The 25680-nt window shown below is 40.0% G+C and overlaps 1 protein-coding gene across 3 annotated transcripts in view; it reads left to right on the top strand.

Annotated features, from left to right (window-relative positions):
* rasal2 (RAS protein activator like 2) overlaps nt 1-25680 on the top strand; it is a 418356-nt gene that overhangs the window by 31860 nt on the left and 360816 nt on the right. The window contains exon 1 of one of the 3 annotated variants that reach the window (XM_063063735.1): nt 20552-20802. The exons of the other annotated variants lie outside the window; for them this stretch is intronic. Within the exon in view, the coding sequence (XP_062919805.1) occupies nt 20706-20802 (97 nt within the window). The 5' untranslated portion in view covers nt 20552-20705. Of the gene's footprint in view, nt 1-20551; nt 20803-25680 lie in introns of those variants that run through there. 3 annotated transcript variants of the gene reach the window in all.

The following is a 25680-nucleotide window of genomic DNA, read 5'->3' on the forward strand; positions in this document are numbered from 1 at the left end:
CCCCTCCCCAACCTCTGACACTTCCACCTATGAAAGTATAACACCTGTCCTCCTGTCCCCTCATCACCTCCCTTACCACCATCCAGGAATCTTAACACCTCCCCAAGATGGACAGACGCTCCCTTGCATATCTTCCAATCTGTCAACTTGCTAGACAGCCTCTTCTACTTTACCCATCCTTTACAGATATAGATTCAGGAATGACTGAGATATCTATCGACTCTTTTAGCCCAGCAGTTTTGAGCACAGTTAGTGCTGTCTTCTCATTGGGCCAATTGAGGGCATAAGTGTGTCAATTTAAAATACTTGAAAAAACAAAGACTGGAAATTCTCAATAGCTTTGGTAGTACAAAGAAATAATGTTAATTTTCTCAGCCAGTGATGCTTTCGTAGTTCAGCTGCATTGATCCCTGTTGCCTCTTCCCAGTGGTTTCTGTTTGTATTTCAGATTTTCAGTAACTGAGGATATTTTAGTTTTGAATCTTTGGTGGAAATTGCTATAACTTTTATTAACATCTCCAGAACCACAGTCAATTTTTGTAAGTATTGGTATTGTGTTGATGAACACTTGAGGTGAATGATTATTCATTGTTAAGTTTGCTTCAATTTATTTAATAATGTAGCTATTTATGACTAAAATAGGTAATTATTTAACTGCTTTTTTTAGTGGCTTTGTGGACAATATTTTGTGCGTGAAATATGTGGAATTAATTTTCTGGAAAGTGGCATGGGTAGAAGATTACAGAGAAAAATTGTGGGCTGTACTATTGTTAATGATCCATGGGGCAGATGAAAGGGTCTGGAAAGAAGTATTTCTTTGGCTTGCTTGAGTCTCTTACCCTTCGGGTGTCTTATGATTATAACTACTTTTACATTGTTGTTTGTGATATTTTATGTGATAACAGGAGATTTACAATCCATGTAAGCATATGGTTCATCAGTATCTTTAACACTACCAAAACACTTTGCTGTTTCTATGGATTTTCACCGAGTATTGTTCATGATTTTTCAAAGAACAGTTGTTGGCCATTTTAGAGTAAAGGATAATTAAATATTTCACTCAGTCAGATTTCATGTTGAAACTTGCCACTTGCACTGTTCAATTTCATGTGTCTGCCTTCAACAGGTTCTGAAAACAGCTAGAGCTGCTGATGCAGTTTCCTGCACTGTAGCAACTTTGTTCAAATTGTGCAAGTGCCATTACAAGGCTTTAACAAGAGTGCTTAAGATCTTGAGGTATTGGAAGACTGATGTTCAGTCCAGAACTCTTTTAGTTGCTTCATCAACGTGCAAGTTTTCCTTTTGGCTTCTTTTTCAAGCGTATTTGGGATTCAGGCTGCATATCTCTCCATCCTCAGTGGCAATTCTTCAGCTCAACCGGAAGTGTAGGTCTGGAAATCAAAGATGTCTATCTCTGAATTAATCAGTGGAAAAACATTATGCAAGTATGCAGGAGGTCCTAAGCCCTGTTTTATCCCTCTATTACTGGCAGCCAAGCCTTTGGGTGTTTTAGTCCCTGGATTTGGAATTCCCTTTCTTCTCTCAACCTTACTATTTTTTCCATTAAGATTCTGTTTCAGACACACCATGGACCAAATGTTTGATTACTCTTTTCATAATGCTTGCATTTGTTTGATAATATGCCTGTTAATATTTTATTGCACCAAATATGCTAAATTAATGTGTTGTTTTTGTGTACTTTTGTGGTATTAATTTTATACCCCCAGTGTAACACTTTTCCTATTGTTATTGTCTTTAGTCGTGAAAAGTCTCTGATGTTTAAGTAGATAACTCTTTTGTGTGCTGACTTTGGTGAAAATTTTAAATTATAAAGGATGTTGATGGCATTGTCAAACGAAAGAAAATCAGCAGATGCTGGAAATCCAAGCAATACACACAAAATGCTGGAGAAACTCAACAAGTCAGGCAGCATCTATGGAAACCAGTACAGTCGACGTTTTGGCCCTAGACCTTTCAGCTGCTTAGATGCTTAAATGCTGCCTGGGAGGAAACTGGAGCACTTGGAGGAAACAGGCGTGGTCACGGAGACAATGTATAAACTCCTTTCAGATAGCAGTGGAAGTGAATTCTGGTTCACTGGCACTGTAAAGTTAAGCTAATTTTTAAGCTACCATGTTGCCCAAGTTAGTGCATAATATTGATAGAGTATTACGGTACAATTAGATGCAGTAAGAGCTGTTTCATTATGGTGGTTTCTGCTGATAATGGTGCGTATGATAGTTGGAGCAGAAAATACTGCAGAAACTAGAAACACAAAACCAATGAAGAGAATGGAAAATGCCACTGTTGATGTGTTTGGTCTAAATGCTGTTCTGAGCTATTCGTGGAAGCATCATTAACGGAAGAGCTGGCAAGGTATTGCCAAACAAGACCTAACCTACACTTGTTCATGGGTCCTAGGGTAGTGTTTTCCCCATTGTTGGTTTACCTGGACAATTTCTCAATTGAAAGAGCACTTTTGCACACAAGAAATATGTCACCTCAGATTGCCCGATTGATGCAACCTATAGTGAATGCAAGGGTATACCATGTTTTGATTTGATATGTAATCTTATTTTCATACAAAGGTTCATTACTTCTACATTTATTGACCATCTCTAAAGTAACCCCTACAAGGCTGATGAACTTCTTGCAATGATCACCTCTGACCCAATGATGAAAGAAAAGTAATGGATGAAAAAGCTGAAGCTAGCTGATCAGGGAAACTGCCCTGAACAGCATTTGCAGCAGTATACTTTATACTTTATTGTCTCCAAACAATTGATACTAGAACGTACAATCATCACAGCGATATTTGATTCTGCGCTTCCCACTCCCTGGATTACAAATATTAAATATTAAAAATAGTAGAAATCAGTAAATATTAAAAATTTAAATTATAAATCATAAATAGAAAATAGAAAAATGGAAAGTAAGGTAGTGCAAAAAAACCGAGAGGCAGGTCCGGATATTTGGAGGGTACGGCCCAGATCTGGGTCAGGATCCGTTCAGCAGTCTTATCACAGGTGGGAAGAAGCTGTTCCAAAATCTGGCCGTACGAGTCTTCAAGCTCCTGAGCCTTCTCCCGGAGGGAAGAGGGATGAAAAGTGTGTTGGCTGGATGGGTCGTGTCCTTGATTATCCTGGCAGCACTGCTCCGACAGCATGCGGTGTAAAGTGAGTTCAAGGACGGAAGATTGGTTTGTGTGATGTGCTGTGCCTTGTTCACGATCTTCTGCAGCTTCTTTCGGTCTTGGACAGGACAACTTCCATACCAGGTTGTGATGCACCCTAGAAGAATGCTTTCTACGGTGCATCTTTAAAAATTAGTGAGGGTTTTAGGGGACAGGCCAAATTTCTTTAGTTTTCTTAGGAAGTAAAGGCACTGGTGGGCCTTCTTGGCAGTGGACTCTGCTTGGTTGGACCAAGTCAGGTCATTTGTGATGTTGACCCCGAGGAACTTAAAGCTTTTGACCTGTTCCACTTGCGCACCACCGATGTAAATTGGTATTTACATTGGTATTTTGGGATGTTTGCCTCTTAAATGACAAGTTGTAACTCTAATCATTGAAGTATTTTTCTTTCCCTCTTCATGCCATGCACTGCACTTATCAGATACCTTCTTCTCCAGCCCTTTGCCTTTCACCTCCCAGCTTCTTACTTCATCCCCCCTCCACCACCCACCTGGCTTCACTCATCACCTTCTTGCTAGTTCTCTTTCCTCCATCCCCCCCCACCCCCACCGCCCCATGCCTTCCTTTTTAGTCCTGAAGAGTCTTGGCCTGAAACTTCAAATCTTTATTCGTTTCCATAGATGCTTGACCTGCTGAATTCCTCCTCCAGCATTATTTGTGTGTTGCTTAAGATTTTTTGGGTTTATTAGTTGCATATTTGACCATATATTGTGAGGGGCAGTCTCTTTTAACTTCCCTCTAGAATTGAGCTGTTTGATCTTGTTTCAAACAAGGTTGTGATAAGGTCTGGAGCCAGGTGGTCCTGATGAAAACAAACTGTGAATAATTAAGCAGTTTATTGGTATGTCCACATGATAGCACGCTCAATAACGCATTCCATTGCTTTGTGATGGTTGAGAGTAGACTGCAATAGTTAGCAATATCGGATCAATCCCTTCTTTTTGAACAAAACATTGTGCAGTTTTCTACATTATTGGCTAGATGCCAGTGCTTTAACTGTACTGGAGCAGCTTGACAGGAGGTACAATTCCCAAGTACAGCTCATCATTACTCCATCCAGGATGCTGTCTGATCCCATGACATCTGTCAAATGCAGTGTTTTGCAGCCATTTATAAACATGTGAATTAGGAATGGGAATAAGCTACTCAGTTTTTTGAGTTGCTTTGCCATTCAATATGATTTGAGTCTGATCTGATTGCATTCTCAACTCTACATTCCAGTCTGTCTTTCACCCACTTCTTAAAAATAATTTCTTGATGCCATATGAATGAATCAAATTGGCTTCTACGATTATGAGAATTTTGTGAACTGGCTGAGATCATCAATTGGCACATCTGGTTTAACATGGTTGCAAACTCTTCACTGCTGTCTTTTATCCATGTATGTTAGGTCTTGCCATCACTGAGGGTGAGGATGATTTTGGAGCTACCCCCTTGCCAAGGTATTTAATATCCACGATTTATGATAAGCTGTGGCAGGACTACAGAACTTTGTGATCTTCACTCATGATTGTGGGATTGCTTAAATCTGTTCCATTTTGCATTTGCTGCTTAGCGCATGTCATCTTGTCTTGCAATTTCACCAGGTTGGCCCCTTATTTTTAGGTGTGCCTCGTACTGTTCTGCTCATTGAACCAGGGTTGTCACGGTTGTTCTCCAGGCCTGATTGTGACGATGGAGTGGGTGAGATATGCTGAGCATTGTAGCTAGGGATTGTAATGGTGTAGACTTCTGCTGCTGTTGATACTTCATTGTTGTTCCTCATCGCATGTTATGGCACATTGGGCAGCAACCTTGCTGTTTCTTTAATGTTTGTCTGTTTTCTAAGAGGCCAAATTGCTGGCTCAGTGCTCAGTCCTGCACAGATGGAAAGCGTGCAAGGATCTGGCCTGATTTGAACCCGGACCCACTTTCCACGAAGTCCATTGCGGATGCGACTACACCACCAGCTGACTAGGTTGATATTCCATTGCGTCTTAAACCAATAGCATCTGTTCATCCATCCAGTTTTCATGCACGATGAAATGTTTCCTCATTGAAACGATGGGGCTCTGCAAGTAGGATATGATGGCTGCACCTACTGTGTCTGTTCTGAACAGGTGTATTTGCAACTGCTGGACTTGTGAGGTGGTGATCAAGTCCTCCTCTAGATCAGGGGCCCTGATGTGTACATGGTATTCAAGATGCAGCCTCACAATGAAATTACAGTTACTTTAAAATGACTTAACAATTATTCTCATCCTCTTGCTACTATTCCAACTTATTGCTTGCTGTATATCTATTAACTGTGCGTAAGGGCATCCAGGTCTCTGTACTTCAGTAGTTTTCAGTTTCTTTGCCTGAATTTCCAAGTGTTGCTCAAGACAGAAGAGCAGTGATTAAAGGAGGTGTAATTGGGAGGTTTCAATGCCTATTGGTGATTTGATGTCATGAAACTTAACGGTAAAAGCGAGGTGCAACAGTCAGCACCAAGAGGCTGTTGATCTAGTCGGTTAATAGAAGTTCTTTTTAAATGCAAATTTGTTAATGAAGAATCCTCTGGATTGGGATGAAATATGTCACTGATATCCTTAAGGGGATGAAAATTGCCATTTTTAACCAGTCTGGCCATATGTAACTCCAGGTGTTTAGACAAAAAGGGAAACTCAATGGCCATTGGAAATTTGCTGTGTTAACACAGAAAGACAGTGCAGTCTGCATGTTGAAGGGTAAAATCTTACAGCTGTTTTTTCTAGTGTGGCTCCAAGCATACTGTTTCACAGGGAGGCCAGGTGTGAGCATTTCAGCATAGCAGAATGCAGTACAGAGCTGTCTAAGTGCAGACAGCCAGCTGCACTTAGAGAACTGCTTTGACAGCTGGTGAAGCTCCGCCCCAGTATCTACAGCTGTCGTGGTTATTGCATTTTTGTGCATCTTTGACAGTAAAAAATTCACTAACACTTAGGATCTGCTAAAAGAAAGCAAATTGTTATTTTTGAATCTACTCGATAAAACCAGCCAGAACATTGAAACTAAAATCATAAGTATATCTCTATTTCATCTTTCTCCTTGAAGGCATTATCCTCCATTTATTTTAATAGGGTCAGTTGTGCCTGCATCAGTTTTCATCCCATTCCCCACAATTGATAGAAGTTAATGACGAGACCACTTCTCCGATATTTTGTAAAATTCACCATTGTATTCTGTGCAACAGCATAAGCAATGGCTGTTTAAAGGAAAAAAGTATTTGAAAACCAAGAGCTCTAGGTAGCATTGGTGCCTGTCCTTATCTACACTATGAGATGTGGACTATAGAAAGAGTCACTTTAAGTATATTCCCTGCAGGGAGGCCCAAATTATACTCGCTGTGCTCCACTGGGAAGGACATGATGTATGTTTGCCCTCCACCAGATTCCTAAAATGGCCATTCTGATCTGAGCAGGCAGGAAATGATTCCTGCTATTCAGTGTTGTCTATAATCCTTAGGAGCAGAAATAATTGTAAAATCTTTGCAAATAGGTTAAACTAAATTTGATCTCTTGTATTATTTATTTATTTTGTGGGCGGGGAAACAGATTTGGGAGTTAACTACAAATGTAAAAAGAAGTGGGATTACAATTAAAAAGTGAATTTTTAAAATTTTTTTTGTGGTTTTGTCACTAGTATGAAACAAAAATGTAGTTTTATCTCATACTCACGTTAAAAAGAAAGATGTTTAACACAAATTTAGTATTCCATCCTCCTTCTAGTCCATCATTAAAATAGAGGGCCTTTCATGGAGTTGTGCGGGGCTGGGGTGACGGTGTAAATTGGTGGTGGTGGTTCATGTAAAAGTTAAAAACCCTTAATCTAGACTTAAAAAAAGTTCATGTATATTATCTGTGTTTTATGGGATAGAATGGGGCAAAAACAATAAGAACTTGAAAAGTCTGAAACAAAACCTGTGTCCTGTTTTATAGTGGTAAATGCTGCTTTGTGCCAGAAGTATCACTTAATCATCAGCTGCTTCACTCCCATTAAAACACTGAGTTTATTATAAAATTATTTAAATTAGTATTATGAATTGATCAGTAAGTACAATACTTTCAGCTGCTATTATTAATTGCACAATTAACTGAACTACACATTATTTCAAAAATCACCTTGAGATGAGTAGTCAAACCAGTTACATGTTCCACTCGTTTACCATTTTAATTAGCAGACAGGGATCCACATTGCTTTTAATTAGGCGATTGTTTAATATAGATACACACTTCCTTACCATTCCTGGATTTCAAACAAAGCATGACATCCTTTCTCCTCCCTCATTGTGTTTTGAAGAGGCAGAGTTGTCTACCACACGGAAACTCCACTGCATCCCAGAGCTTAGGTTTAATTATGGCCTGCAACCTCTTATTCCATATCTCAGTCACACTGATGGTTTCTGGAGTCCCACTCTGCTAGTCACTTCAATCATTCCTGCTTCACCCTCATCAGCAGAAGGCTGTCAGCTTGTACAGGGGTTAGGAGATACTGCTCAGGTTTGGCTTCAGAGGCCTTGCCGGATCACTACGAGTTTGACTGTAAATGTGGCAAATGTATTTGGTTGCCTGTTGCTCATCTCGCAATATAAGAAGCGGTTGCTGAAGTAAGGCATTGGAAGTTGATCTCCAAGAATAAGTCAGTGGTGGGAACGAAGGAAGAACTTTTCCTCCTGTGCCAGAAATCCAAGTTCCTTCACCTGGACTTAATTCTGCAGGAACTGTTTGATTATTTGGCCAAGTTGCCACTTTATATTTTCGATCAAAGTAACTAACATCAGTAACTTATTTGGCATTAAGCCACAACACTTAGTATCTATAATAACACAGTTCCAATTAGGATAGCTAGATGGGGCTGTGAGTTTCTCTTTCAGCCCCTCTGTCATGATAATATTATTTAAAATAATGATCAGGAACATGCCTGATAAATTATAACAATGATTCATCAAAGCTCTGAAGATGAATTGAACATGAAGCTACAGTACTGCTCTGTGTAGCACAATTTATTAGTGCTGTTGCCAAGCACTGTACTCTGTATCTCAATGTTGATCTTTCATCTCAAGAACCATGTATTGAAAGCATAAAACTGTTCAGTTGCATACTAATAATACATGTGGCATTACAGGCAACGAGTACAATGTGGTCTACTCCAAAATAAGATGTCATTAAAAAAATTGGCATATTCTGAAACTCTGAAATAAAAAGAGTGCTGGGGATACACAGCAAGACAGTCAGCATCTGTTGAGAAACAGTTAATATTTTGATTGATGATCTTCAGTAAGATTCTGATGAGTAATCAACTTGAAATGTTGATTGTTTTTTTTCTTTCGAATGATGCTACCTGATCAGCTGAGTATTTACAACAAGCTGCTATAATTAGCACAAAATATTGCTTAAAAAAGAAATCTTCTCCATAGCAGAAAATTCCCTTTGGTTTTTAAATGAACACCAAATGACCATGCCAGCAAGAATTTCCCGTCATAAAGATGTGCACAAGCTTTTGTCTGATCATTTCAGTTAAAAATTATATTTAAAATTTTCAAGTTCTTAATTACAGCTTGGTTTATATACCTGTTTTTCGTGCTTGGGTGACTAGTAGTTAGAATGCAGAGATACAGACATATAGAAAATTCTATACAGTAGCTGATTGAGCATCATTTCCCAATGGAACTGAATCCCAGTTTTTAAACGTATTGCTGTTCTGGCATACAGATACTCTTAATGGGGGCTTCATGTCTGTTCCCCATCAGTAGCCATAGATGGTGCATCTAAATCTGTCATCTCCTTGAGCTATCAACAATGTATTCTGCTCAACAAAATACTCTTTCATTCTAAATATAACATATTCTCAAGCCCATTAGTGATATCATTTCCAGCCCTTTTTGTAACTCACAACGCCACCTTTATGCAGGATGTTAACCTTCCCTTTCCTGTTATCCAGTCAGTTAGTTGTAATACCTATAGGAAATTCCTCGAAACTCTTTTTCCAAACAGGAAAACCACTTCCAGGCTTTGTAAAATAAAACAGAAATAAAGCTCCACAAGATTTGCTTAAAATTAAAAGATTTCAAGTCATTAGCCGTACACTGACAAGAAGGGAATGCCATCACCTTTATACTCCTGTTTATCGTTAACCAAGAACTTAGAAATACAACTATATTTTCATCATAGATTGGCCAGAACCTTGGGATTTCTAATCAAACACTGGAAGTACTTTCACTGCCAATCGTTGAAGACAGCAGTTCACAATCACCTTTATGAGCATTTTCAATTATATTCATATTTCAGGAGTAAATAGAAACATAGAAAACCTACAGCACAATACAGGCCCTTTGGCCCACAATGTTGTGCTGAACATGTCCCTACCTTAGAAATTACTAGGCTTACCTATAGCCCTCTATTTTTCTAAGCTCCATGTACCTATCCAAAAGGCTCTTAAAAGACCCTATCGTATCCGCCTCCACCACCATTGCCGGCAGTCCATTCCACGCACTCACCACTCTCTGAGTAAAAAACTTACCCCTGACATCTCCTCTGTACCTACTCCCCAGCACCTTAAACCTGCGTCCTCTTGTGGCAACCATTTCAGCCCTGGGAAAAAGCCTCTGACTATCCACACGATCAATGCCTCTCATCATCTTATACACTATCTTATAATAGATCATTTCATTTTCTAAAGAAATTTTGTTTTTTAACCATTTATGTACCCAGGGATATTCTCTGCCATTCATTTGCTTTGGGTAAAGCCAGCTAATGGAATAATTTTGATGCTTTTCTTCTCACTGGGTCTTTTCTGTCTTTACCTGAAAGTTATTGTAATTAGGAACAGGAACGGCCAAGTTTAATTTTGAACTGTTGTTTTAAGTTGCTGCCCCCCAGTAATCTCCTTATAAGGCAGTGAAATCTCATCATACTAAGCTATCGAAAATTTAAGATAGTTCCTAGAGGTGCACAGAATCTTCATGTCAAAACTTAAGACTAATTTCCCAACCAAATTAATAGAGAAGCTCAAAATCACAATGAACTAGTAAATTCCATTCCAAGCTGTTGCCAAGTGAAGGAGGTGTCTCTTGTCACATTTGAATCCGTTTGCATGAATATATGGTACCAATGTGCACAAGCCTGTCACCTGCAAGTTAGTTAATTCGTATTTTAGCAGTGTACCTACCATATGTACAATTGAAGGAGGAGCAACAAGTAGTAAGTAAAACACTTTAGAAGAGAAGGGAAACAAGCAAGGAGAAGTTGGTTGAACAACACAAGGAGTGAAGCTATTTTAGGCTGATGGAAACGTACAGGAATATAAAGGAAAAGCTTATGTCAGCCTATTTAATTGTGCAGTTGCTTAATGATGGGTGATCTGTCTCATCTTTTTACTGTCCAGATGAACTTATCCTTCTTCTGTTGCTGGGCCAAATCCTGCTAATTGAATCAAATGAGCCCTCCTGCAAGCTATTGTTGCAAATTGTGATTTTTGCTTCTGAAACATCTTGGAAAGTGCTCTAACTAAGTAAGAGATGTTGTTTAGGACACTATCACACCTGCCTTTGCCTTTAGTCAGAAAATCTCACATTTCTACGACAGATTCCCATCCTCACTTTACCACCAACTTCACTGGCAACCCCTTCTTTTTTGCTGCCATCTTGCACAACCCTTGATTTATTGATTTACTTGATGCTTGACTGTGGGAAGATGGAAGACAGTTTTCTCAAAACCTGCCAAATTCATAGCGTCGCTTTGAACTTGAGTTAAATTTTCAAACATGTAGATGTTCCATTGACAGGAGTATTTGGTTCTGGAACTCCACATGCCTGTCCAAGCCTAATTCCATTCCAATACTTCTGAACCCTCACCCAGGCTATTTTTAATATCAATAAGACTCCTGGCCAAATTTCTAACTTCCATTTTGTGTACATTTGAACATCTAAAATTTTTACTACTAATTTTCAAACAGACTGTTTCCCCAGCTTCTATTCATTGTTTTCGTATTCCTCCAAGATTTTGTTCATCCTTTTCTCTGCAACCATTTTTGTAGCCCTGTAACATGTGCAGATCTCTGCTATCTTTCACTTTCTTTTGTTTTGGCATTTCTTGTATTTTCACAGATTACTATTTTAATTGATTCCTTCAGGAATTTTGTTATCCCCGTAAAGATTCCTGACAAACACTTCTACCTCTCTGCCTTGATATATCCCTTAAAATTCACTTCCCTTAATATGTCCCATTTACCTATCAACCTTTGCTACTTTTTACTTGCACCAGTAGATGAATTGTAAGCCAATGAAGAAGGCACATGCAAATTCCTCTTGGATTCAAACTTATGTAAAATTTCTGAAAAATAAAGATATTTTGTATTAGAATGGCTGAGGTTAACGAATATTAAAGAGGAATTTAAAAAATAGGAAAGAACGGTTTTCAGCACAACACGGTGAAGAGCACAGGATATAGTTATGCCATTAAGTAAGAGTTATGACAGAGCAGCAGAAATCTGTTTTACGGAAGAGGCTGAGAGAGGCAGCATGTAATTAAACATGTCATGATTTGAGAAGTGGTCATAAAGGAAATTGAAGGTTATGGGATGGGAAACTGGGTGTTGAGTTCTGTTCGTTTGGACTATGTAACTATTTATTACGTATGTGCACTCTCCCTATAATGCGTGTGCGTGTGGACGGGGGGTGGGGAATGGTGGGATGTAAAGGTGGTGGCCCTTGGGTATTGAACGGAGACATTGAAAGTAAAGTTGTTTAAACAAAAGGAGAACTTGTCCTTGTTTGGGTGTTGATGCTGGGAACAGGGGTAACATCTACATAGAGGTTGAACACTGGTTTGTACCTCTCTTATTTCCTCTCCTTTCGAGATGTTTGAGTGGATAAGCTTTTGGTTATCTTTATTATTCAACTCTGCCCTGAGTGCTGTGGATCAATTACATTCAAGTCTGCAATGGAAGTTTGGACTCTGAGATAAGAGTCTTAATTTTAGTGAATTGCAAAACAGACTGGGGAGCCACTGTTTTGCTCCTATTAAATATTTGTTATATGTCTTTATACAAGCTCTTTTTGTGGTTCAATATATTTTACTTTTTGGATAACACTCAGGTCAAGCACATTTGTGTGTTTCGCTGATCTCCCTGTGTATCGATCGAGGTCATTGGCCATATTGTGACACTGGTTTAATTGGTGACTGTAAGATCAGCATTCATAAAGACATGTAGGGATACCATGTGGACGCTCTATGTGGTCCTTTCGTTGTGTTAAAGTTATCATATAAATGAAAGCTGTTCATTTGATGTGTTGTTCAAACCAGTGCAGCAATTGTTTCAGATTGCTATTAATCTACAGCTTCATCTCAGCATTAAGAGATCTGAAATCCTTGACACTTGCTGACCTTGAACTCCTAGGCAATGGATTTTGAAGCATTGTTGCAACCATGTGCCAACATACTGTAGAACAATAGTATGTTAAATAACAGAGATGCAAATTTTGAGATACTGTCATTGTTTTAAAAATATAAACAAATCTGCATTCAAGACTATGGGCAGGATCATTTCCTGCTCTCTTGGGAAGTACTAATTTTAAATAAATGGCTTTTGTATATTTTTCCCCTCTATGTCAATATTTAGATATAATGGAGAAAGGAAGAATGCCTATTTTAATAGATGTACATATGTTGATGGAGGATTTTAAAATGATATTTCAAATTTAACCACTTGGTTTTATTTTTCAAAGTTAATCTTACATCCATTTAATTGTCTTTTCCATTATCTTTTAAACTCATTAGAAAGAACCAACAAGAACTCCAATAATAAGTTTCTAGTTGATTTCTGAACTGCAGTTAGCAGAACAAATGAAATTGCAGCTTACGACTTTCAGCTGAAACTCTCAGTTTTATACCTTTGAAATTATCGAATAAATTAATCAGCTGATTTGCAGTTCTGTTTACCAAGAGAGTTCTCCATGATCCTGACTGCAGTTCACATACCACCATTGGCCAACTGTAATCATCACTTGAGACATCAGCAAACAAGAAACAGTCTACCCTGACGCATTTTAAATCAATCAGGGCCTTCAACCAGGCTTGTCTGAAGAAATCTCTGCCCAATTACCAGAGGTTCCAACGCGCTAGACTACTGCTATACTACGATAAGGATTGCCTACCATTCCATGTTCAGACTGCATTCTGGGAAATCTAATCACTTGGCTGCCCTACCTGCAGATAGGCAGAGGCTGAAGAGTGAAGCTCCAGAGACAGGAACAATGTGGGAGGCAGAGGTGTGGCTATGGGATTGCTTTGAGTCAGGTCACTAGGCCATGATCAAAGACTCATCAGTGGATCTAATGAATACACCACGGTTGTCACTGACTTAATAAAAACAGTGTGTCCCCACAAAATCATTCAGAATCTTCACCAACCAGAAGCCCTGGATGAATCATGGGATTCACGATCTGCTAAGGGCCAGATCAGAGGCCTTTAGGTCTGGCGATCAAAGATGCAAGAGGTCCAGGTACAATCTCTGGAAAGTCACCTCATGGGCGAAGTGCAATTCTGGATTAAGCTTGAATCAATGAAGGATGCTCAACAGCTGTGGTATTATCTTGAATGCTAATACCTCTTACAAAGTGAAATCAAGCGACATAGGTGACAACAGGGCTTCACTTCCAGATGAGCTCAGTGCCTTCTATGCTTGCTTTGACCATCAAAACATGGAGGAGCCTTCATAAATTCCCACAGGCCCTGATAACCCTGTCATTTTAGATTCTGGGGTTGATGTGAGAACATCTTTCAGAAGGGTGAACTTGCAAAAAGCATCCTGGCTGAGTACTAAAGTTCTATGCTGATCAGTTGGCTGGAGTATATCATTAACTACTCACTTAGGCAGTCTGAGGTACCCACTTGCTTTAAGCAGGCCTCGATCATACTGGTGCCTAATAAGAATGTGGTAACCTGCCTCAACGACTATCATCTAGTAACACTTATATCAGCAGTGATGAAGTACTTTGAGAGGTTGGTGATGAAGCACACAACTGCCTGAGTAGCAACTTGGATCTGCTCCATTTTGCCTGCCGGCACAACAGGTCCACAACAGATGCTATTTCATTGACTCCTTATTCAATCCTGCAACATCTGGACAGCAACAATGCATACATCAGGATGTTCTTTATCACCTACAGCTCAGCATTCAATACCATCATCCCCTCAGAACTAATCAATAAGCTTCAAGACCTTGGCCACAATACGTCCTTGTGCAATTGAATCCTCAATTTCCTCACTTGCAGATCCCAGTCAGTTCAGATTGGCAACAATATTTTCTCCATGGTCTCCATCAGCACAGGTGCACCACAAGGCTGTGTGCTTAGCCCGCTGCTCTACTCATTTCACACTTATGACTATGTGGCTAAGTACAGTGCCGATGCCATATGCTAATTAGCTGATGATACTCCTGTTCTTGGCCAAATCAAAGGCGGTGATGAATTGCCATATAGATGAGAGGTTGAAAATCTGGTTGAATGGTGCCACAACAATCACCTCTCTCTCAATGTCAGCACAGTCAATTGATTATTGACTACAAGAGGAGGAGGTTGGAAGTCATTGAGCCAGTACTCATCAGGGGATCAGGGTTTGGAGATGGAGAGGGTCAGTAGCTTTAAATTCCTTGCCATTATTATATCAGAGGATCTGTACTGATACCAGCATGTAAGTGCCATCACAAAGAAGGCACGGCAGCACCTCATCTTTCTTAGAAGACTACACAAATTCGGCAAGTCGTCTGAAACTTTGACAAACTTCTGTAGATGCAAAGTGGAGAATATCCTGACTACTAGCATCACAGCCTGGTATGGAAACAGTGATGCCATGGAATGGAAAACCTTACATGGAGTGGTGGATACAGTCCAGTCCACACAGACAAAACCCTCCCCATAACTGAGCACATCTGCAAGGAGCACTGCCACAAAAAGCCAGCATTCATCATGAAGAACTCCCACCATCTAAGCCACATTCTCTTCAGTCAAAGCTGGTGACAAAGCAGTATGTAGGCGGTAGATTGAAAATTTGGCTGAGTGGTGCCCCAATTACAATCTCTCACTCAGTATCAGCAAGACCAAGGAGCTGATTATTGACTTCAGGAGGAAGAAATCGGATGTCCATGAGTCAGTCCTCGTCAGATGATCAAAGGTGGACGGGGAAGCAATTTTAAATTCTTCAGTGTAATCATTTCAGAGGACCAGTCTTGGGCTCAGCACATAACTGCAATTATGAAGTGAATACGGCAGCACCTCTACTTCCTTAGTTTGCAGATTTGGCATAGCATTTAAAACTTTGACGTGTCAAGTCACGTTTGTTGTCATTTAACTATATACATGTATGCTGTCAAATGAGACGCTTCTCCAAACCAGGGTGCAAAGCACAGTAGTACATATAACACAATAACTTATGAAAGTAAGGATAAAATCTACAGATGAATTACTCATAAATAGACAAACTAAAGTGCATAAATTAAATATTGTAGGGTACAGAATGTATTAGGCAACGATACTTCGAATGTGATATGACAGGGAGTTCAGAAGCCTAATGGCCTGAGGGAAGAAACAGTTTCCCATCCTGAGCATTCTTGTTTTTATGCATTGGCATCTCCTGCCTAATGGTAGAAAGTCAAAGATGGTGTTGGATAGGTGGGTGGGATCCTTAGTAATACTAAGGGCCCTGCATACACAGTGTGCCTGATAAATATCCCCGATGGATGTTAGGGAGACCCCTGTGATCATCTAGGCCGTTCTCACAGTCCTTTGTAAGGATTTCTGGTCTGATGCTCTGCTGCTCTCATATGAGCTGGAGATGAAACTTGTCATGATGCTCTCAGTGGCATTCCTATAAAATTCAGTTAAGATGAGGTGGTGACAGGGGACTGTCAGTTCCCTCTATCTCCTTAGGAAGTGGAGGTGCTGCTGTGCCCTTCTGTTCAGGAAGGTGATATTAAGGGACCAGGTAAGGTCATCCGTGATGTGAACTCCCAGGAACTTAGTGCACTTAACTCTCTATGGAGGAGCCATGTTTTCTTAGAGGGGGATGGCTCCTCGGTACCTTCCTGAAGTTCACAATCATTTCCTTGGTCTTCTCCACATTCAAACTTGGGTTGTTCTTCTCACACTAGTCCACCTGCTTTTCCACTTCCTCTCTGTACTCTTTCTCATCATCATTGTTGATGAGACCAACCACTGATGTGTCATCTGCAAACTGATGACACGGTTGAGCTGAATCCTGTGACACAGTCATGTGTCAGCAGTGTGAACAAAAGTGGGCCGAGTACACAGCCCTGGGGAGCGCCAGTGCTCAGTGTAATAGGACTAGAGATGTTGCTGCCCACGTGGACTGACTATGGCCTTTCTGTTAAGAAGTCCAGGATACAGTTGCAGAGGGAGGTGTTGTGACCCAGTAAGGGCAGTTTTCCCACCAGTTTCTGGGGTATGATGATGTTAAATACCAATCTGAAGTCTATAAATAGCAGCCTGGCATACGGGACCCCATTTTTCAGGTGGGACAGGAGAGGGTGGAGGGCAGAGGCTATTGCATCATCAGTGAATTAATTTGAGCAATGAGAAAACTGTAAAGGATCCAACCACAAACACGAGAAAATCTGCAGATGCTGGAAATCCAAAGCAACGCACGGTATGATGGAGGAACTCAGCAGGTCAGGCTGATGTTTCGGCTGAGTCCTTTCATCATGACTGATTAAGGGTCTTGGCCCAAAATGTCAATTATTTACTCTTTTTCATAGATGCTGCCTGACCTGCTGAGTTCCTCCAGCATTTTGTGTGTGTTACTTTGAACAGGTTCCAATGTAGTTGGGAGTAAAGCTTTAATGTACTCCATGACCAGCCACTCAAAGCATTTCATAATGGTTGATGATTAATGCCACCAGGTGACAGGTTCCTATAACCTCCTTTGGCACTGGAATGATGGCTGCTGCCTTGAAAAGCAAGGGGATACTAGACTATTCCAGAGAGATGTTGACAAATTTCTGTAGATATGTGGTGAGAATATATTGACTGACGGCATCACAGCCTGATATGGAATCACCAATGCCCTTGAGTGGAAAATCCTATGGCCCAGTCCACCACGGGTAAAGCTTCTCCCACTATTGAGCACATCTATATGAAGCAATGTCACAGGAAAGCAGCATCCCTCATTAGGGACCCCCTACCACCCAGAAGGTGCCTTCTTTTTACTGCCACCGTCAGGAAGAAGGTACAGGAGCCTCAGAACTCTCAGCACCAGGTTCAGGAACAGTTATTACCCCTCAATCACAAGGCTATTGAACCAAAGGGGATAGTTCCACTCAATTTCACTTGTTCCATTATTGAAATATTCCCATGACCTATGACTCACTTTCAAGGACTCTTCATCTATGTTCTTGGTAGTTATTGCTTATTTACTGTATTTATCATTTCTTAACTTCTGTATTTGCAGTTTGTTGTCTTTTGCACATTGGTTGTTTGTCCACATCATTGATCCTCTTATGGTTCTTGGATTTACTGAGTGTGCCTGCAAGAAAACAAATCTCAGGGTTGTATGTGGTGACATACATGTACTTTGACAATAAATTTACTTTGAATTTTGAATTAATTAATACAGGTCAACCTTCACTAATCCGACTACCTGTAATCCGGTTCCTTCGATAAACCGGCACTGATTATGCTTAATGTGATCCTTCTGTAATTCAGCATTTTCACTAACCCGGCACTCCTCAGGTCCCAATGGTGCTGGATTAGTGAAGGTCGACCTGTATTATCCATATTGCTTGGACTGTAGTTCAAGCAAAAGTGTTTAAATATTAAGATGTTATAGTTCCATTTCTCATTTGAGTCTTGTGATTAAATCTAGCATTTAAAAATCATGCACAGTTCTGTTTTGAATGAGGAATATAACTGATAATGTCTGCTATTCAATCATGTGCTGCATTGGTTTTGGAGAGAATTTTAATCATGACAGATGGTAAAAGAGACGTCTGTCTGACCATGAAATGTGATGGTTAGAATTAACATGGTTGCTAAAGATGCAGTGAGTATTTTACATCAAATATATATTAGAAGAGGATAAAGGAAGAAGGATAAGTGTGTTCCTGTTGCTGTATTTTGGAAATCCATTTTGAATAAACAGCTGTGTTCACTGATCTTGGTCCATCTGTTCAGTTTGCTACAGAGCATCCATTTGTCCTTCACTTGAAGAAAGATTTTGGCTGAGGTTTCAAGTGGTATTTTGTTTTTAGTGTACTTGCCTATTTATGAAGCATTAATTATCTCCACTTCCTTTAAACACCACATGGTTTGAAGAATTTTGGTAAGTGTCTTGTGTCCGTTGATTTCAATGGGATATCCTGTTAAGTTGAGGTTATTTGATTAATTTTGTATCATGTATATCACACATTAGTCATCTGGTCAGTACTGAAGATTAGCTTGCTGATGATTTTTCGCTATCCACAGTTAAATATTTTAATTCTACCCTATTTTTCTATAATAGTAGTATTTCATTTGCTGTTTTCAATTGATTGGGTTTGTGAAAAATGTCTCAATTTTTGGAAGTGCCTGTTTCTGTCTATAGGTGAAGGCCAGCTTGTCCGGGCCATAACAACAAGATTGTATTTTTCTAAGGTTTAAATCTGGAGAAGTATGCAGCCTTCAAGACACTGTAGTTTTCAAAACTATGACTCAGTATTTGGACCAAAAGTCGATACCCCAGTATGAGTTTGTTGCTATTTTGCAACAATCTAGTCGTGTAAATCAGATATTAATACATTATACCATAAGATATAGGAGCAAAATTAGGCCATTTGGTCCATTGAGTCTGCTTTGCCATTTCATCAAAGCTGGATCCATTTCCCTCTCAGCCCCAGTCGCTTGCCTTCTCCCCATATTCCTTCATGCTCAGACTAACGAAGAATCTATCAACCTCTGCCTTAAATATAACCAATGACTTGGCCTCCACAGCTCCCTGTGGCAGTGAATTCTGCAGATTCACCACTGTCTGGCTAAAGAAATTCCTCATCTCCGTACTAAGTTGATGTCCCTGTATTCTGACACTGTTCTTTGGTCTTAGACTCCCCCACCATAGGAAACATCCTCTCCACTCTATTGAGGCCTTTCTTGGCATGCCAAGAAGGTTTGCGTGCTCCTCTTTGAAAACTACATTGAAGTTACTTACTTGATTTGCTTTAGAAAAAGAATTTTATCTTAAGGAAGGCTTATCAGCTGATAAGCTAACAACAGTACAAGTTTTTCACTAATCAGAAACATTCAGTACATGATGGCATACAAATGAGAAGATACTGCAAAAGTGTTTAACTAGGTCTGCCTGCTATGTTCTGAAAATTAAATCTGAAATGCTCCATGTACAGTAGTTTCCATGCAAGTATGTTGTGTGAGTATGTGATAGATTTGAAGATTACTGATCTATGCGGAGCATTATTCTAGTTCTAAAGAGAAATCAATCTGTTCGCTTAAATTTTATGCTTGGGCTTGCAAAGATTTTGATTGGCGGGAAAATAAACCCGCAGTTGAGGTAGTATGAGGAGTGTGTATAGTAGGACCATGACTTGGTTTCTTGCTCTTAGGATGGTTCTAAATATCACTTTTTGTTGTGTGAGTCATTTGCCAGTGTGAACTGTTACCTAATGCCAAAACCTATATTTGCTCCAATAAGTGACCAAATGTTGCATCTTTCATCTCTGCTTAATAAAAGTCTGCGTCTGATGACAAAAGGACACTGTTAGTTGTATGTAATAAATTAAACTTTGTTACCACTGTGCTGCATATGTCTTGGATTTGTACAAATTCATTTGCAGCTTTCCTCCTTTTCTCATGAAATACCCTAATTTTTACAGAAAGAAGTTGCTGTGGCTTGTTTTTTTTCCTTGCTGTTTAAATAGATGGTTTACCGAATAAACTAACCTGACTGGACAGGAATTTAAAAGGAGAGATAATTATTGAACGCTTGCACGGTCTATATACTTTTGATTTTACTGTGTAATATTGTGTTTCACACAACTTATTCGTTTTGAGTTCCTTCCTGCTTAGGTTATTCTGCAGTTTCCCATGGCAACTGTTGTCAACATGATTAACAGGCACCTCTTGATGCAGCATTTGTTGACCTGTATAAGAAACTTCGACATGGTTAGTAGGAATGGTATCCACAAGATCTGTTGACAAATGGCTCTCTGCCAAAGGAGCTCTTAAGTGTTAATTTAGCCTTAATGCAAATGGTGCAGAAATCAGCAAAGCTTCTGTTGACTTTAGCAAGCATATCTCACGCATAGTTCACACAAATATAATTGGATACAGGCAGTCTTCTCTGGCTGATATACAAGAAATGCGTGCCTCAAGCTCAGATAATGAAGGCTACATTCTTTGACCAACCCAAAAATAGCTATGTTCTGTGAAGGCCAAATCTCTGATATAGTGACAAGGTCAAGCAAAGTCTTAAAAGATCAGAGACAACTTTAAGAGCCTTGTCCACATTTGCACATGCTGGTGAAGTCAGGTCAAAGGTGTTATCACCGTAGAGACCCACCAGTGTACAAGCTGAAGCCCCAGAAAAAGTGGACTTTTGTACCTCCATGTGGTAAGTGTTCTGAAAGTTTGCCATTCACGCATCAGATTCTTCTTCTAAAACATTGTCAACCACATTTGATTAAGTATCAAGTCTCATAATTTTTTTTAAGATGTTGGATGACTTTTGGAATATATTTATTCCATAATTATTAATGTTTTCTCTTAATTAATTCTGTTTTATGTTCATTTTACTTATTTTGTTTATATTTAGGTTTGTTTTTTGCAAACAAATCTTTCAAGTTGAACAATCACCACTTTCCTGGTCTTTAAGCCTGTGGGTTCTTGACAGCTCAAAGCATTTGCTTCTTTCCTAGAGATTTTGCTTTTATTTCTTTAGGTCTGCTCTGCAAGGACATCATGTCATTCTGATTGGGTGATTGGTGTAAATGTTTTCCGTCCCAGTATTGTGTCTGATGAAAAGGAACTTATTCTATCATCAATCCTTTAATTCTGTGTTTATTCTTGTGACTTGTTTGTTTCTGTGTCAATTTGGGTAGTGATGGTATTAATCCAGTCCTTTTTATGTCATTTTCAGAGCATTTCAAAGAAATTAATTACCAGTGAAGTAATTATAAGTGCTGATACTCCTTCCTCAGGATCTCAAATAGAAATGTCATACGGTTTGAACAAGGGTTTGTTCTGACGTGGTTCACCGACAAGTTGATTTTCCACTTGAATTTCCCCAATGCTGCTGAGCTGCTTTTGTTACCCTCACACATTATATTTTCATTATATTAATGGTATGCAATAGCTTTTGCTGTTAAGTACACATATGTGATGAACGAGTGTATAACAAAGTCTGCTTACTGGTAGCACATACATTCAGAGTTGGAAATGATAGCAATCCCAATTTATCTCATTGTATATTCCAAACTCCAAAATGCAAAACTCTTCTGGCTCCAAGTATTTCATATAAGGGGTACTCAACCTGTATTGGTAATAAAGTCCAATAAACTATAAGTTTTGTAGAATTTTATTCATGAACCTTTACTTGGTTGAAATTGCATGAATCCAGATTAACAATAGTATAGTTACCTAGAAAGTCACTCAGTTTAAAATTAGTTATGCCTCTTCCTGATTATGCCAGTGATGTCCATATTTGATGAGAGAACAGTAAAAAAAAATGAACTGCATGACAACAGGGTTGGGGGTCATTGACAATTCTGGCTATTGAATAATAATAATTAAAGTTAACTCAACTGCAGGAGTTTCTGAGGGGTTAAAGATAATGAATGAGGAAGGATAGGAGTAAGTGAAAACATGAGCATAAAGAAATGGGGCAGAAATAACAGGTGGTGGTTCACAATGGATAAGAACAGGAGGGTCCTTGAATGGCAAATGCGACAGACAGTTGAAAGGCATTAGTGGGAATTTGCCTCAGTGCCAGCATGATTTTGTTGTGGTATTCTGTGTTAAAAGTCCTTGTATGAAGTAGGAGGGGGGAAACAATGCTAAATTCAATCCATAGCAGGTGAATGTAATTAAAAAAATTTTTAAATCCTAGCAAGCAATTGCTGGATTTTATATTATTATCTCAAACCGGAGAGACAGAGCAAGGATGTGCTTAATACTTTTATAAACAGCTTTTTGTGTTCAAATTTAAAGTAAATTTATGATCAAAGTATGTGCAGTATATGCCACCATATATTCTCCTGAAATTGATTTTCTTGCAGACATTCATAGTAGAATGAAAAAATACAATAGAATCAATGAAAAACTAAACACAAAGACTAACAAACAGCCATTGTACAAAATAAGACAAACTGCAAATCAAAAAAAAAAAAAAAATCACAAATAAATAATTAATGTTGAGAACATGAGTTGTTGAGCCATTGCAAGTGAGTCCGTAGGTTGTGGAATCAGTTCACTGTCGAGGTGAGTGAAATATCCATGCTGGTTCAGGAGCTTGAGGTTGAGGGGTGAACCTGGTGATGTTGGGGCCAAAGGCTTCTGAGCCTCCTGCCCAATGGCAACAGTGAGAAGAGAGCATGGCTTAGGTGATGGAGATTCTTAATGATGGATACTGTTTTCTTGTGGCAGTGCCCTTCCCATAATTATCTATCACTTTTTGTAGGCTTTTCCGTTCCATGTCATCGGTGTTTCCATACCAAGCCGTGATGCAAGCAGTCAGGATACTCCCTACTTTGCATCTATAGAAATTTGTCAAAGTTTCAGATGGCTTGCCAAATTTGTGTAGACTTCTAAGAAAGATGAGATGCTGTCTTTGTGATGGCACTTACATGCTGGTATCAGTACAGATCCTCTGATAAAATGATGTCATTGTGTTGCATTTGTGCTGATGGAGGTTGTGGAGGAGATGTTGCCAATCCAAACTGACTGGGTCTGCAAGTGAAGAAATCGAGTATTTGCACATGGAAGTATCAAGACCAACATTGATGTGAGAGTTGATAGCTTCATATACATTTTGCCTTAAAATTATTTATAAAATATGAAAACAATTGAAATTAAGAGCACATTTAGAAGTCATTTTTACTTCTGTTGTGGGTGGAGAAATGTTTATGCTGCATCTGCTGGTTAAACGGATTGTTTGGATGTCTTGAACTTACTGTGGTGTTAGTTTTTTAAAGTTGTTAGGACATTTGCAGAACTCATGATTTAGCTGTTTTTATAGTTTTGCAAGTAATGACATTAACAACAAACTTTGTCGATCTTATTTCATAGCAGTGGCAAGCAGTTTAAAAAGTATTTCGTAATATTGCATGAATATTTTAGCAATCTAAAATTTGAGTTTTTCTGATCCATGTATAAAGTATGATTGGTGTGTAACTAACAGGAATTCTGCAGATGCTGGAAATTCAAGCAACACACATAAAAGTTGCTGGTGAGCGCAGCAGGCCAGGCAGCATCTCCAGGAAGAGGTGCAGTCGACGTTTCAGGCCGAGACCCTTCGTCAGGACTAACTGAAGCAAGAGTGAGTAAGGGATTTGAAAGTTGGAGGGGGAGAGGGAGATCCAAAATGATAGGAGAAGACAGGAGGGGGAGGGATGGAGCCAAGAGCTGGACAGGTGATAGGCAAAAGGGATATGAGAGGATCATGGGACAGGAGGTCCGGGAAGAAAGACAAGGTGGGGGGGGACCCAGAGGATGGGCAAGGGGTATATTCAGAGGGATAGAGGGAGAAAAAGGAGAGTGAGAGAAAGAATGTGTGTATAAAAATAAGTAACAGATGGGGTACGAGGGGGAGGTGGGGCATTAGCGGAAATTAGAGAAGTCGATGTTCATGTCATCAGGTTGGAGGCTACCCAGACGGAATATAAGGTGTTGTTCCTCCAACCTGAGTGTGGCTTCATCTTTACAGTAGAGGAGGCCGTGGATAGACATGTCAGAATGGGAATGGGATGTGGAATTAAAATGTGTGGCCACTGGGAGATCCTGCTTTCTCTGGTGGACAGAGCGTAGGTGTTTAGCAAAGCAGTCTCCCAGTCTGCGTCGGGTCTCGCCAATATATAAAAGGCCACATCAGGAGCACCGGACGCAGTATATCACCCCAGCCGACTCACAGGTGAAATGTTGCCTCACCTGGAAGGACTGTTTGGGGCCCTGAATGGTGGTAAGGGAGGAAGTGTAAGGGCAGGTGTAGCACTTGTTCTGCTTACACGGATAAGTGCCAGGAGGGAGATCAGTGGGGAGGGATGGGGGGGACGAATGGACAAGGGAGTTGCGTAGGGAGCGATCCCTGCGGAATGCAGAGAGAGGGGCGGAGGGAAAGATGTGCTTAGTGGTGGGATCCCGTTGGAGGTGGCAGAAGTTACGGAGAATAATATGTTGGACCCGGAGGCTGGTGGGGGAACCCTATTCCTAGTGTGGTGGCGGGAGGATGGAGTGAGAGCAGATGTACATGAAATGGGGGAGATGCGTTTAAGAGCAGAGTTGATAGTGGAGGAAGGGAAGCCCCTTTCTTTAAAAAAGGAAGACCTCTCCCTCGTCCTGGAATGAAAAGCCTCATCCTGAGAGCAGATGCGGCGGAGATGGAGGAATTGCGAGAAGTGGATGGCGTTTTTGCAAGAGACAGGGTGAGAAGAGGAATAGTCCAGATAGCTGTGAGAGTCAGTAGGCTTATAGTAGACATCAGTGGATAAGCTGTCTCCTGAGACAGAGACAGAAAGATCTAGAAAGGGGAGGGAGGTATCGGAAATGGACCAGGTAAACTGGAGGGCAGGGTGAAAGTTGGAGGCAAAGTTAATAAAGTCAACGAGCTCTGCATGCGTGCAGGAAGCAGCACCAATGCAGTCGTCGATGTAGCGAAGGAAAAGTGGGGGACAGATACCAGAATAGGCACGGAACATAGATTGTTCCACAAAGCCAACAAAAAGGCAGGCATAGCTAGGACCCATACGAGTGCCCATAGCTACACCTTTAGTTTGGAGGAAGTGGGAGGAGCCAAAGGAGAAATTATTAAGAGTAAGGACTAATTCCGCTAGACGGAGCAGAGTAGTGGTAGAGGGGAACTGATTAGGTCTGGAATCCAAAAAGAAGCGTTGAGCTTTGAGCTTTGGTGTGTAACTATTAAGACATACAAAATGCTGCCTAGACTTCCTCTTGTAGCTGTGTAAATTTGTAATTGGCCCCAATATTTCTGTTTTTCTTTCCAACATGTTCATTGGCAATGAAAGTGTTCTAGGTTCATATCCTGTTATTCTGAACATTTTGGGGATGAAAAGCTAATCACAGTAGAAGTTGGATTATGTGGATTACGTGTTGATTGGTGGCTGGTAGAATCCTGCATGTTTTAGGTGTGTTTCTTGAGTCAGACAGGCATTCCCTAAGCAATCCTGAAGAAGAGTCTTGGCCTGAAATGTTGACTGTTTACTCTTTTCCATCGATGCTGCCTAACCTGCTGAGTTCCTCCAGCATTTTGTGTGTGTTG

The sequence above is a fragment of the Mobula hypostoma genome, chromosome 12 (genome assembly GCF_963921235.1).
Source record: "Mobula hypostoma chromosome 12, sMobHyp1.1, whole genome shotgun sequence".
In the NCBI taxonomy this organism is placed as follows: domain Eukaryota; kingdom Metazoa; phylum Chordata; class Chondrichthyes; order Myliobatiformes; family Myliobatidae; genus Mobula; species Mobula hypostoma.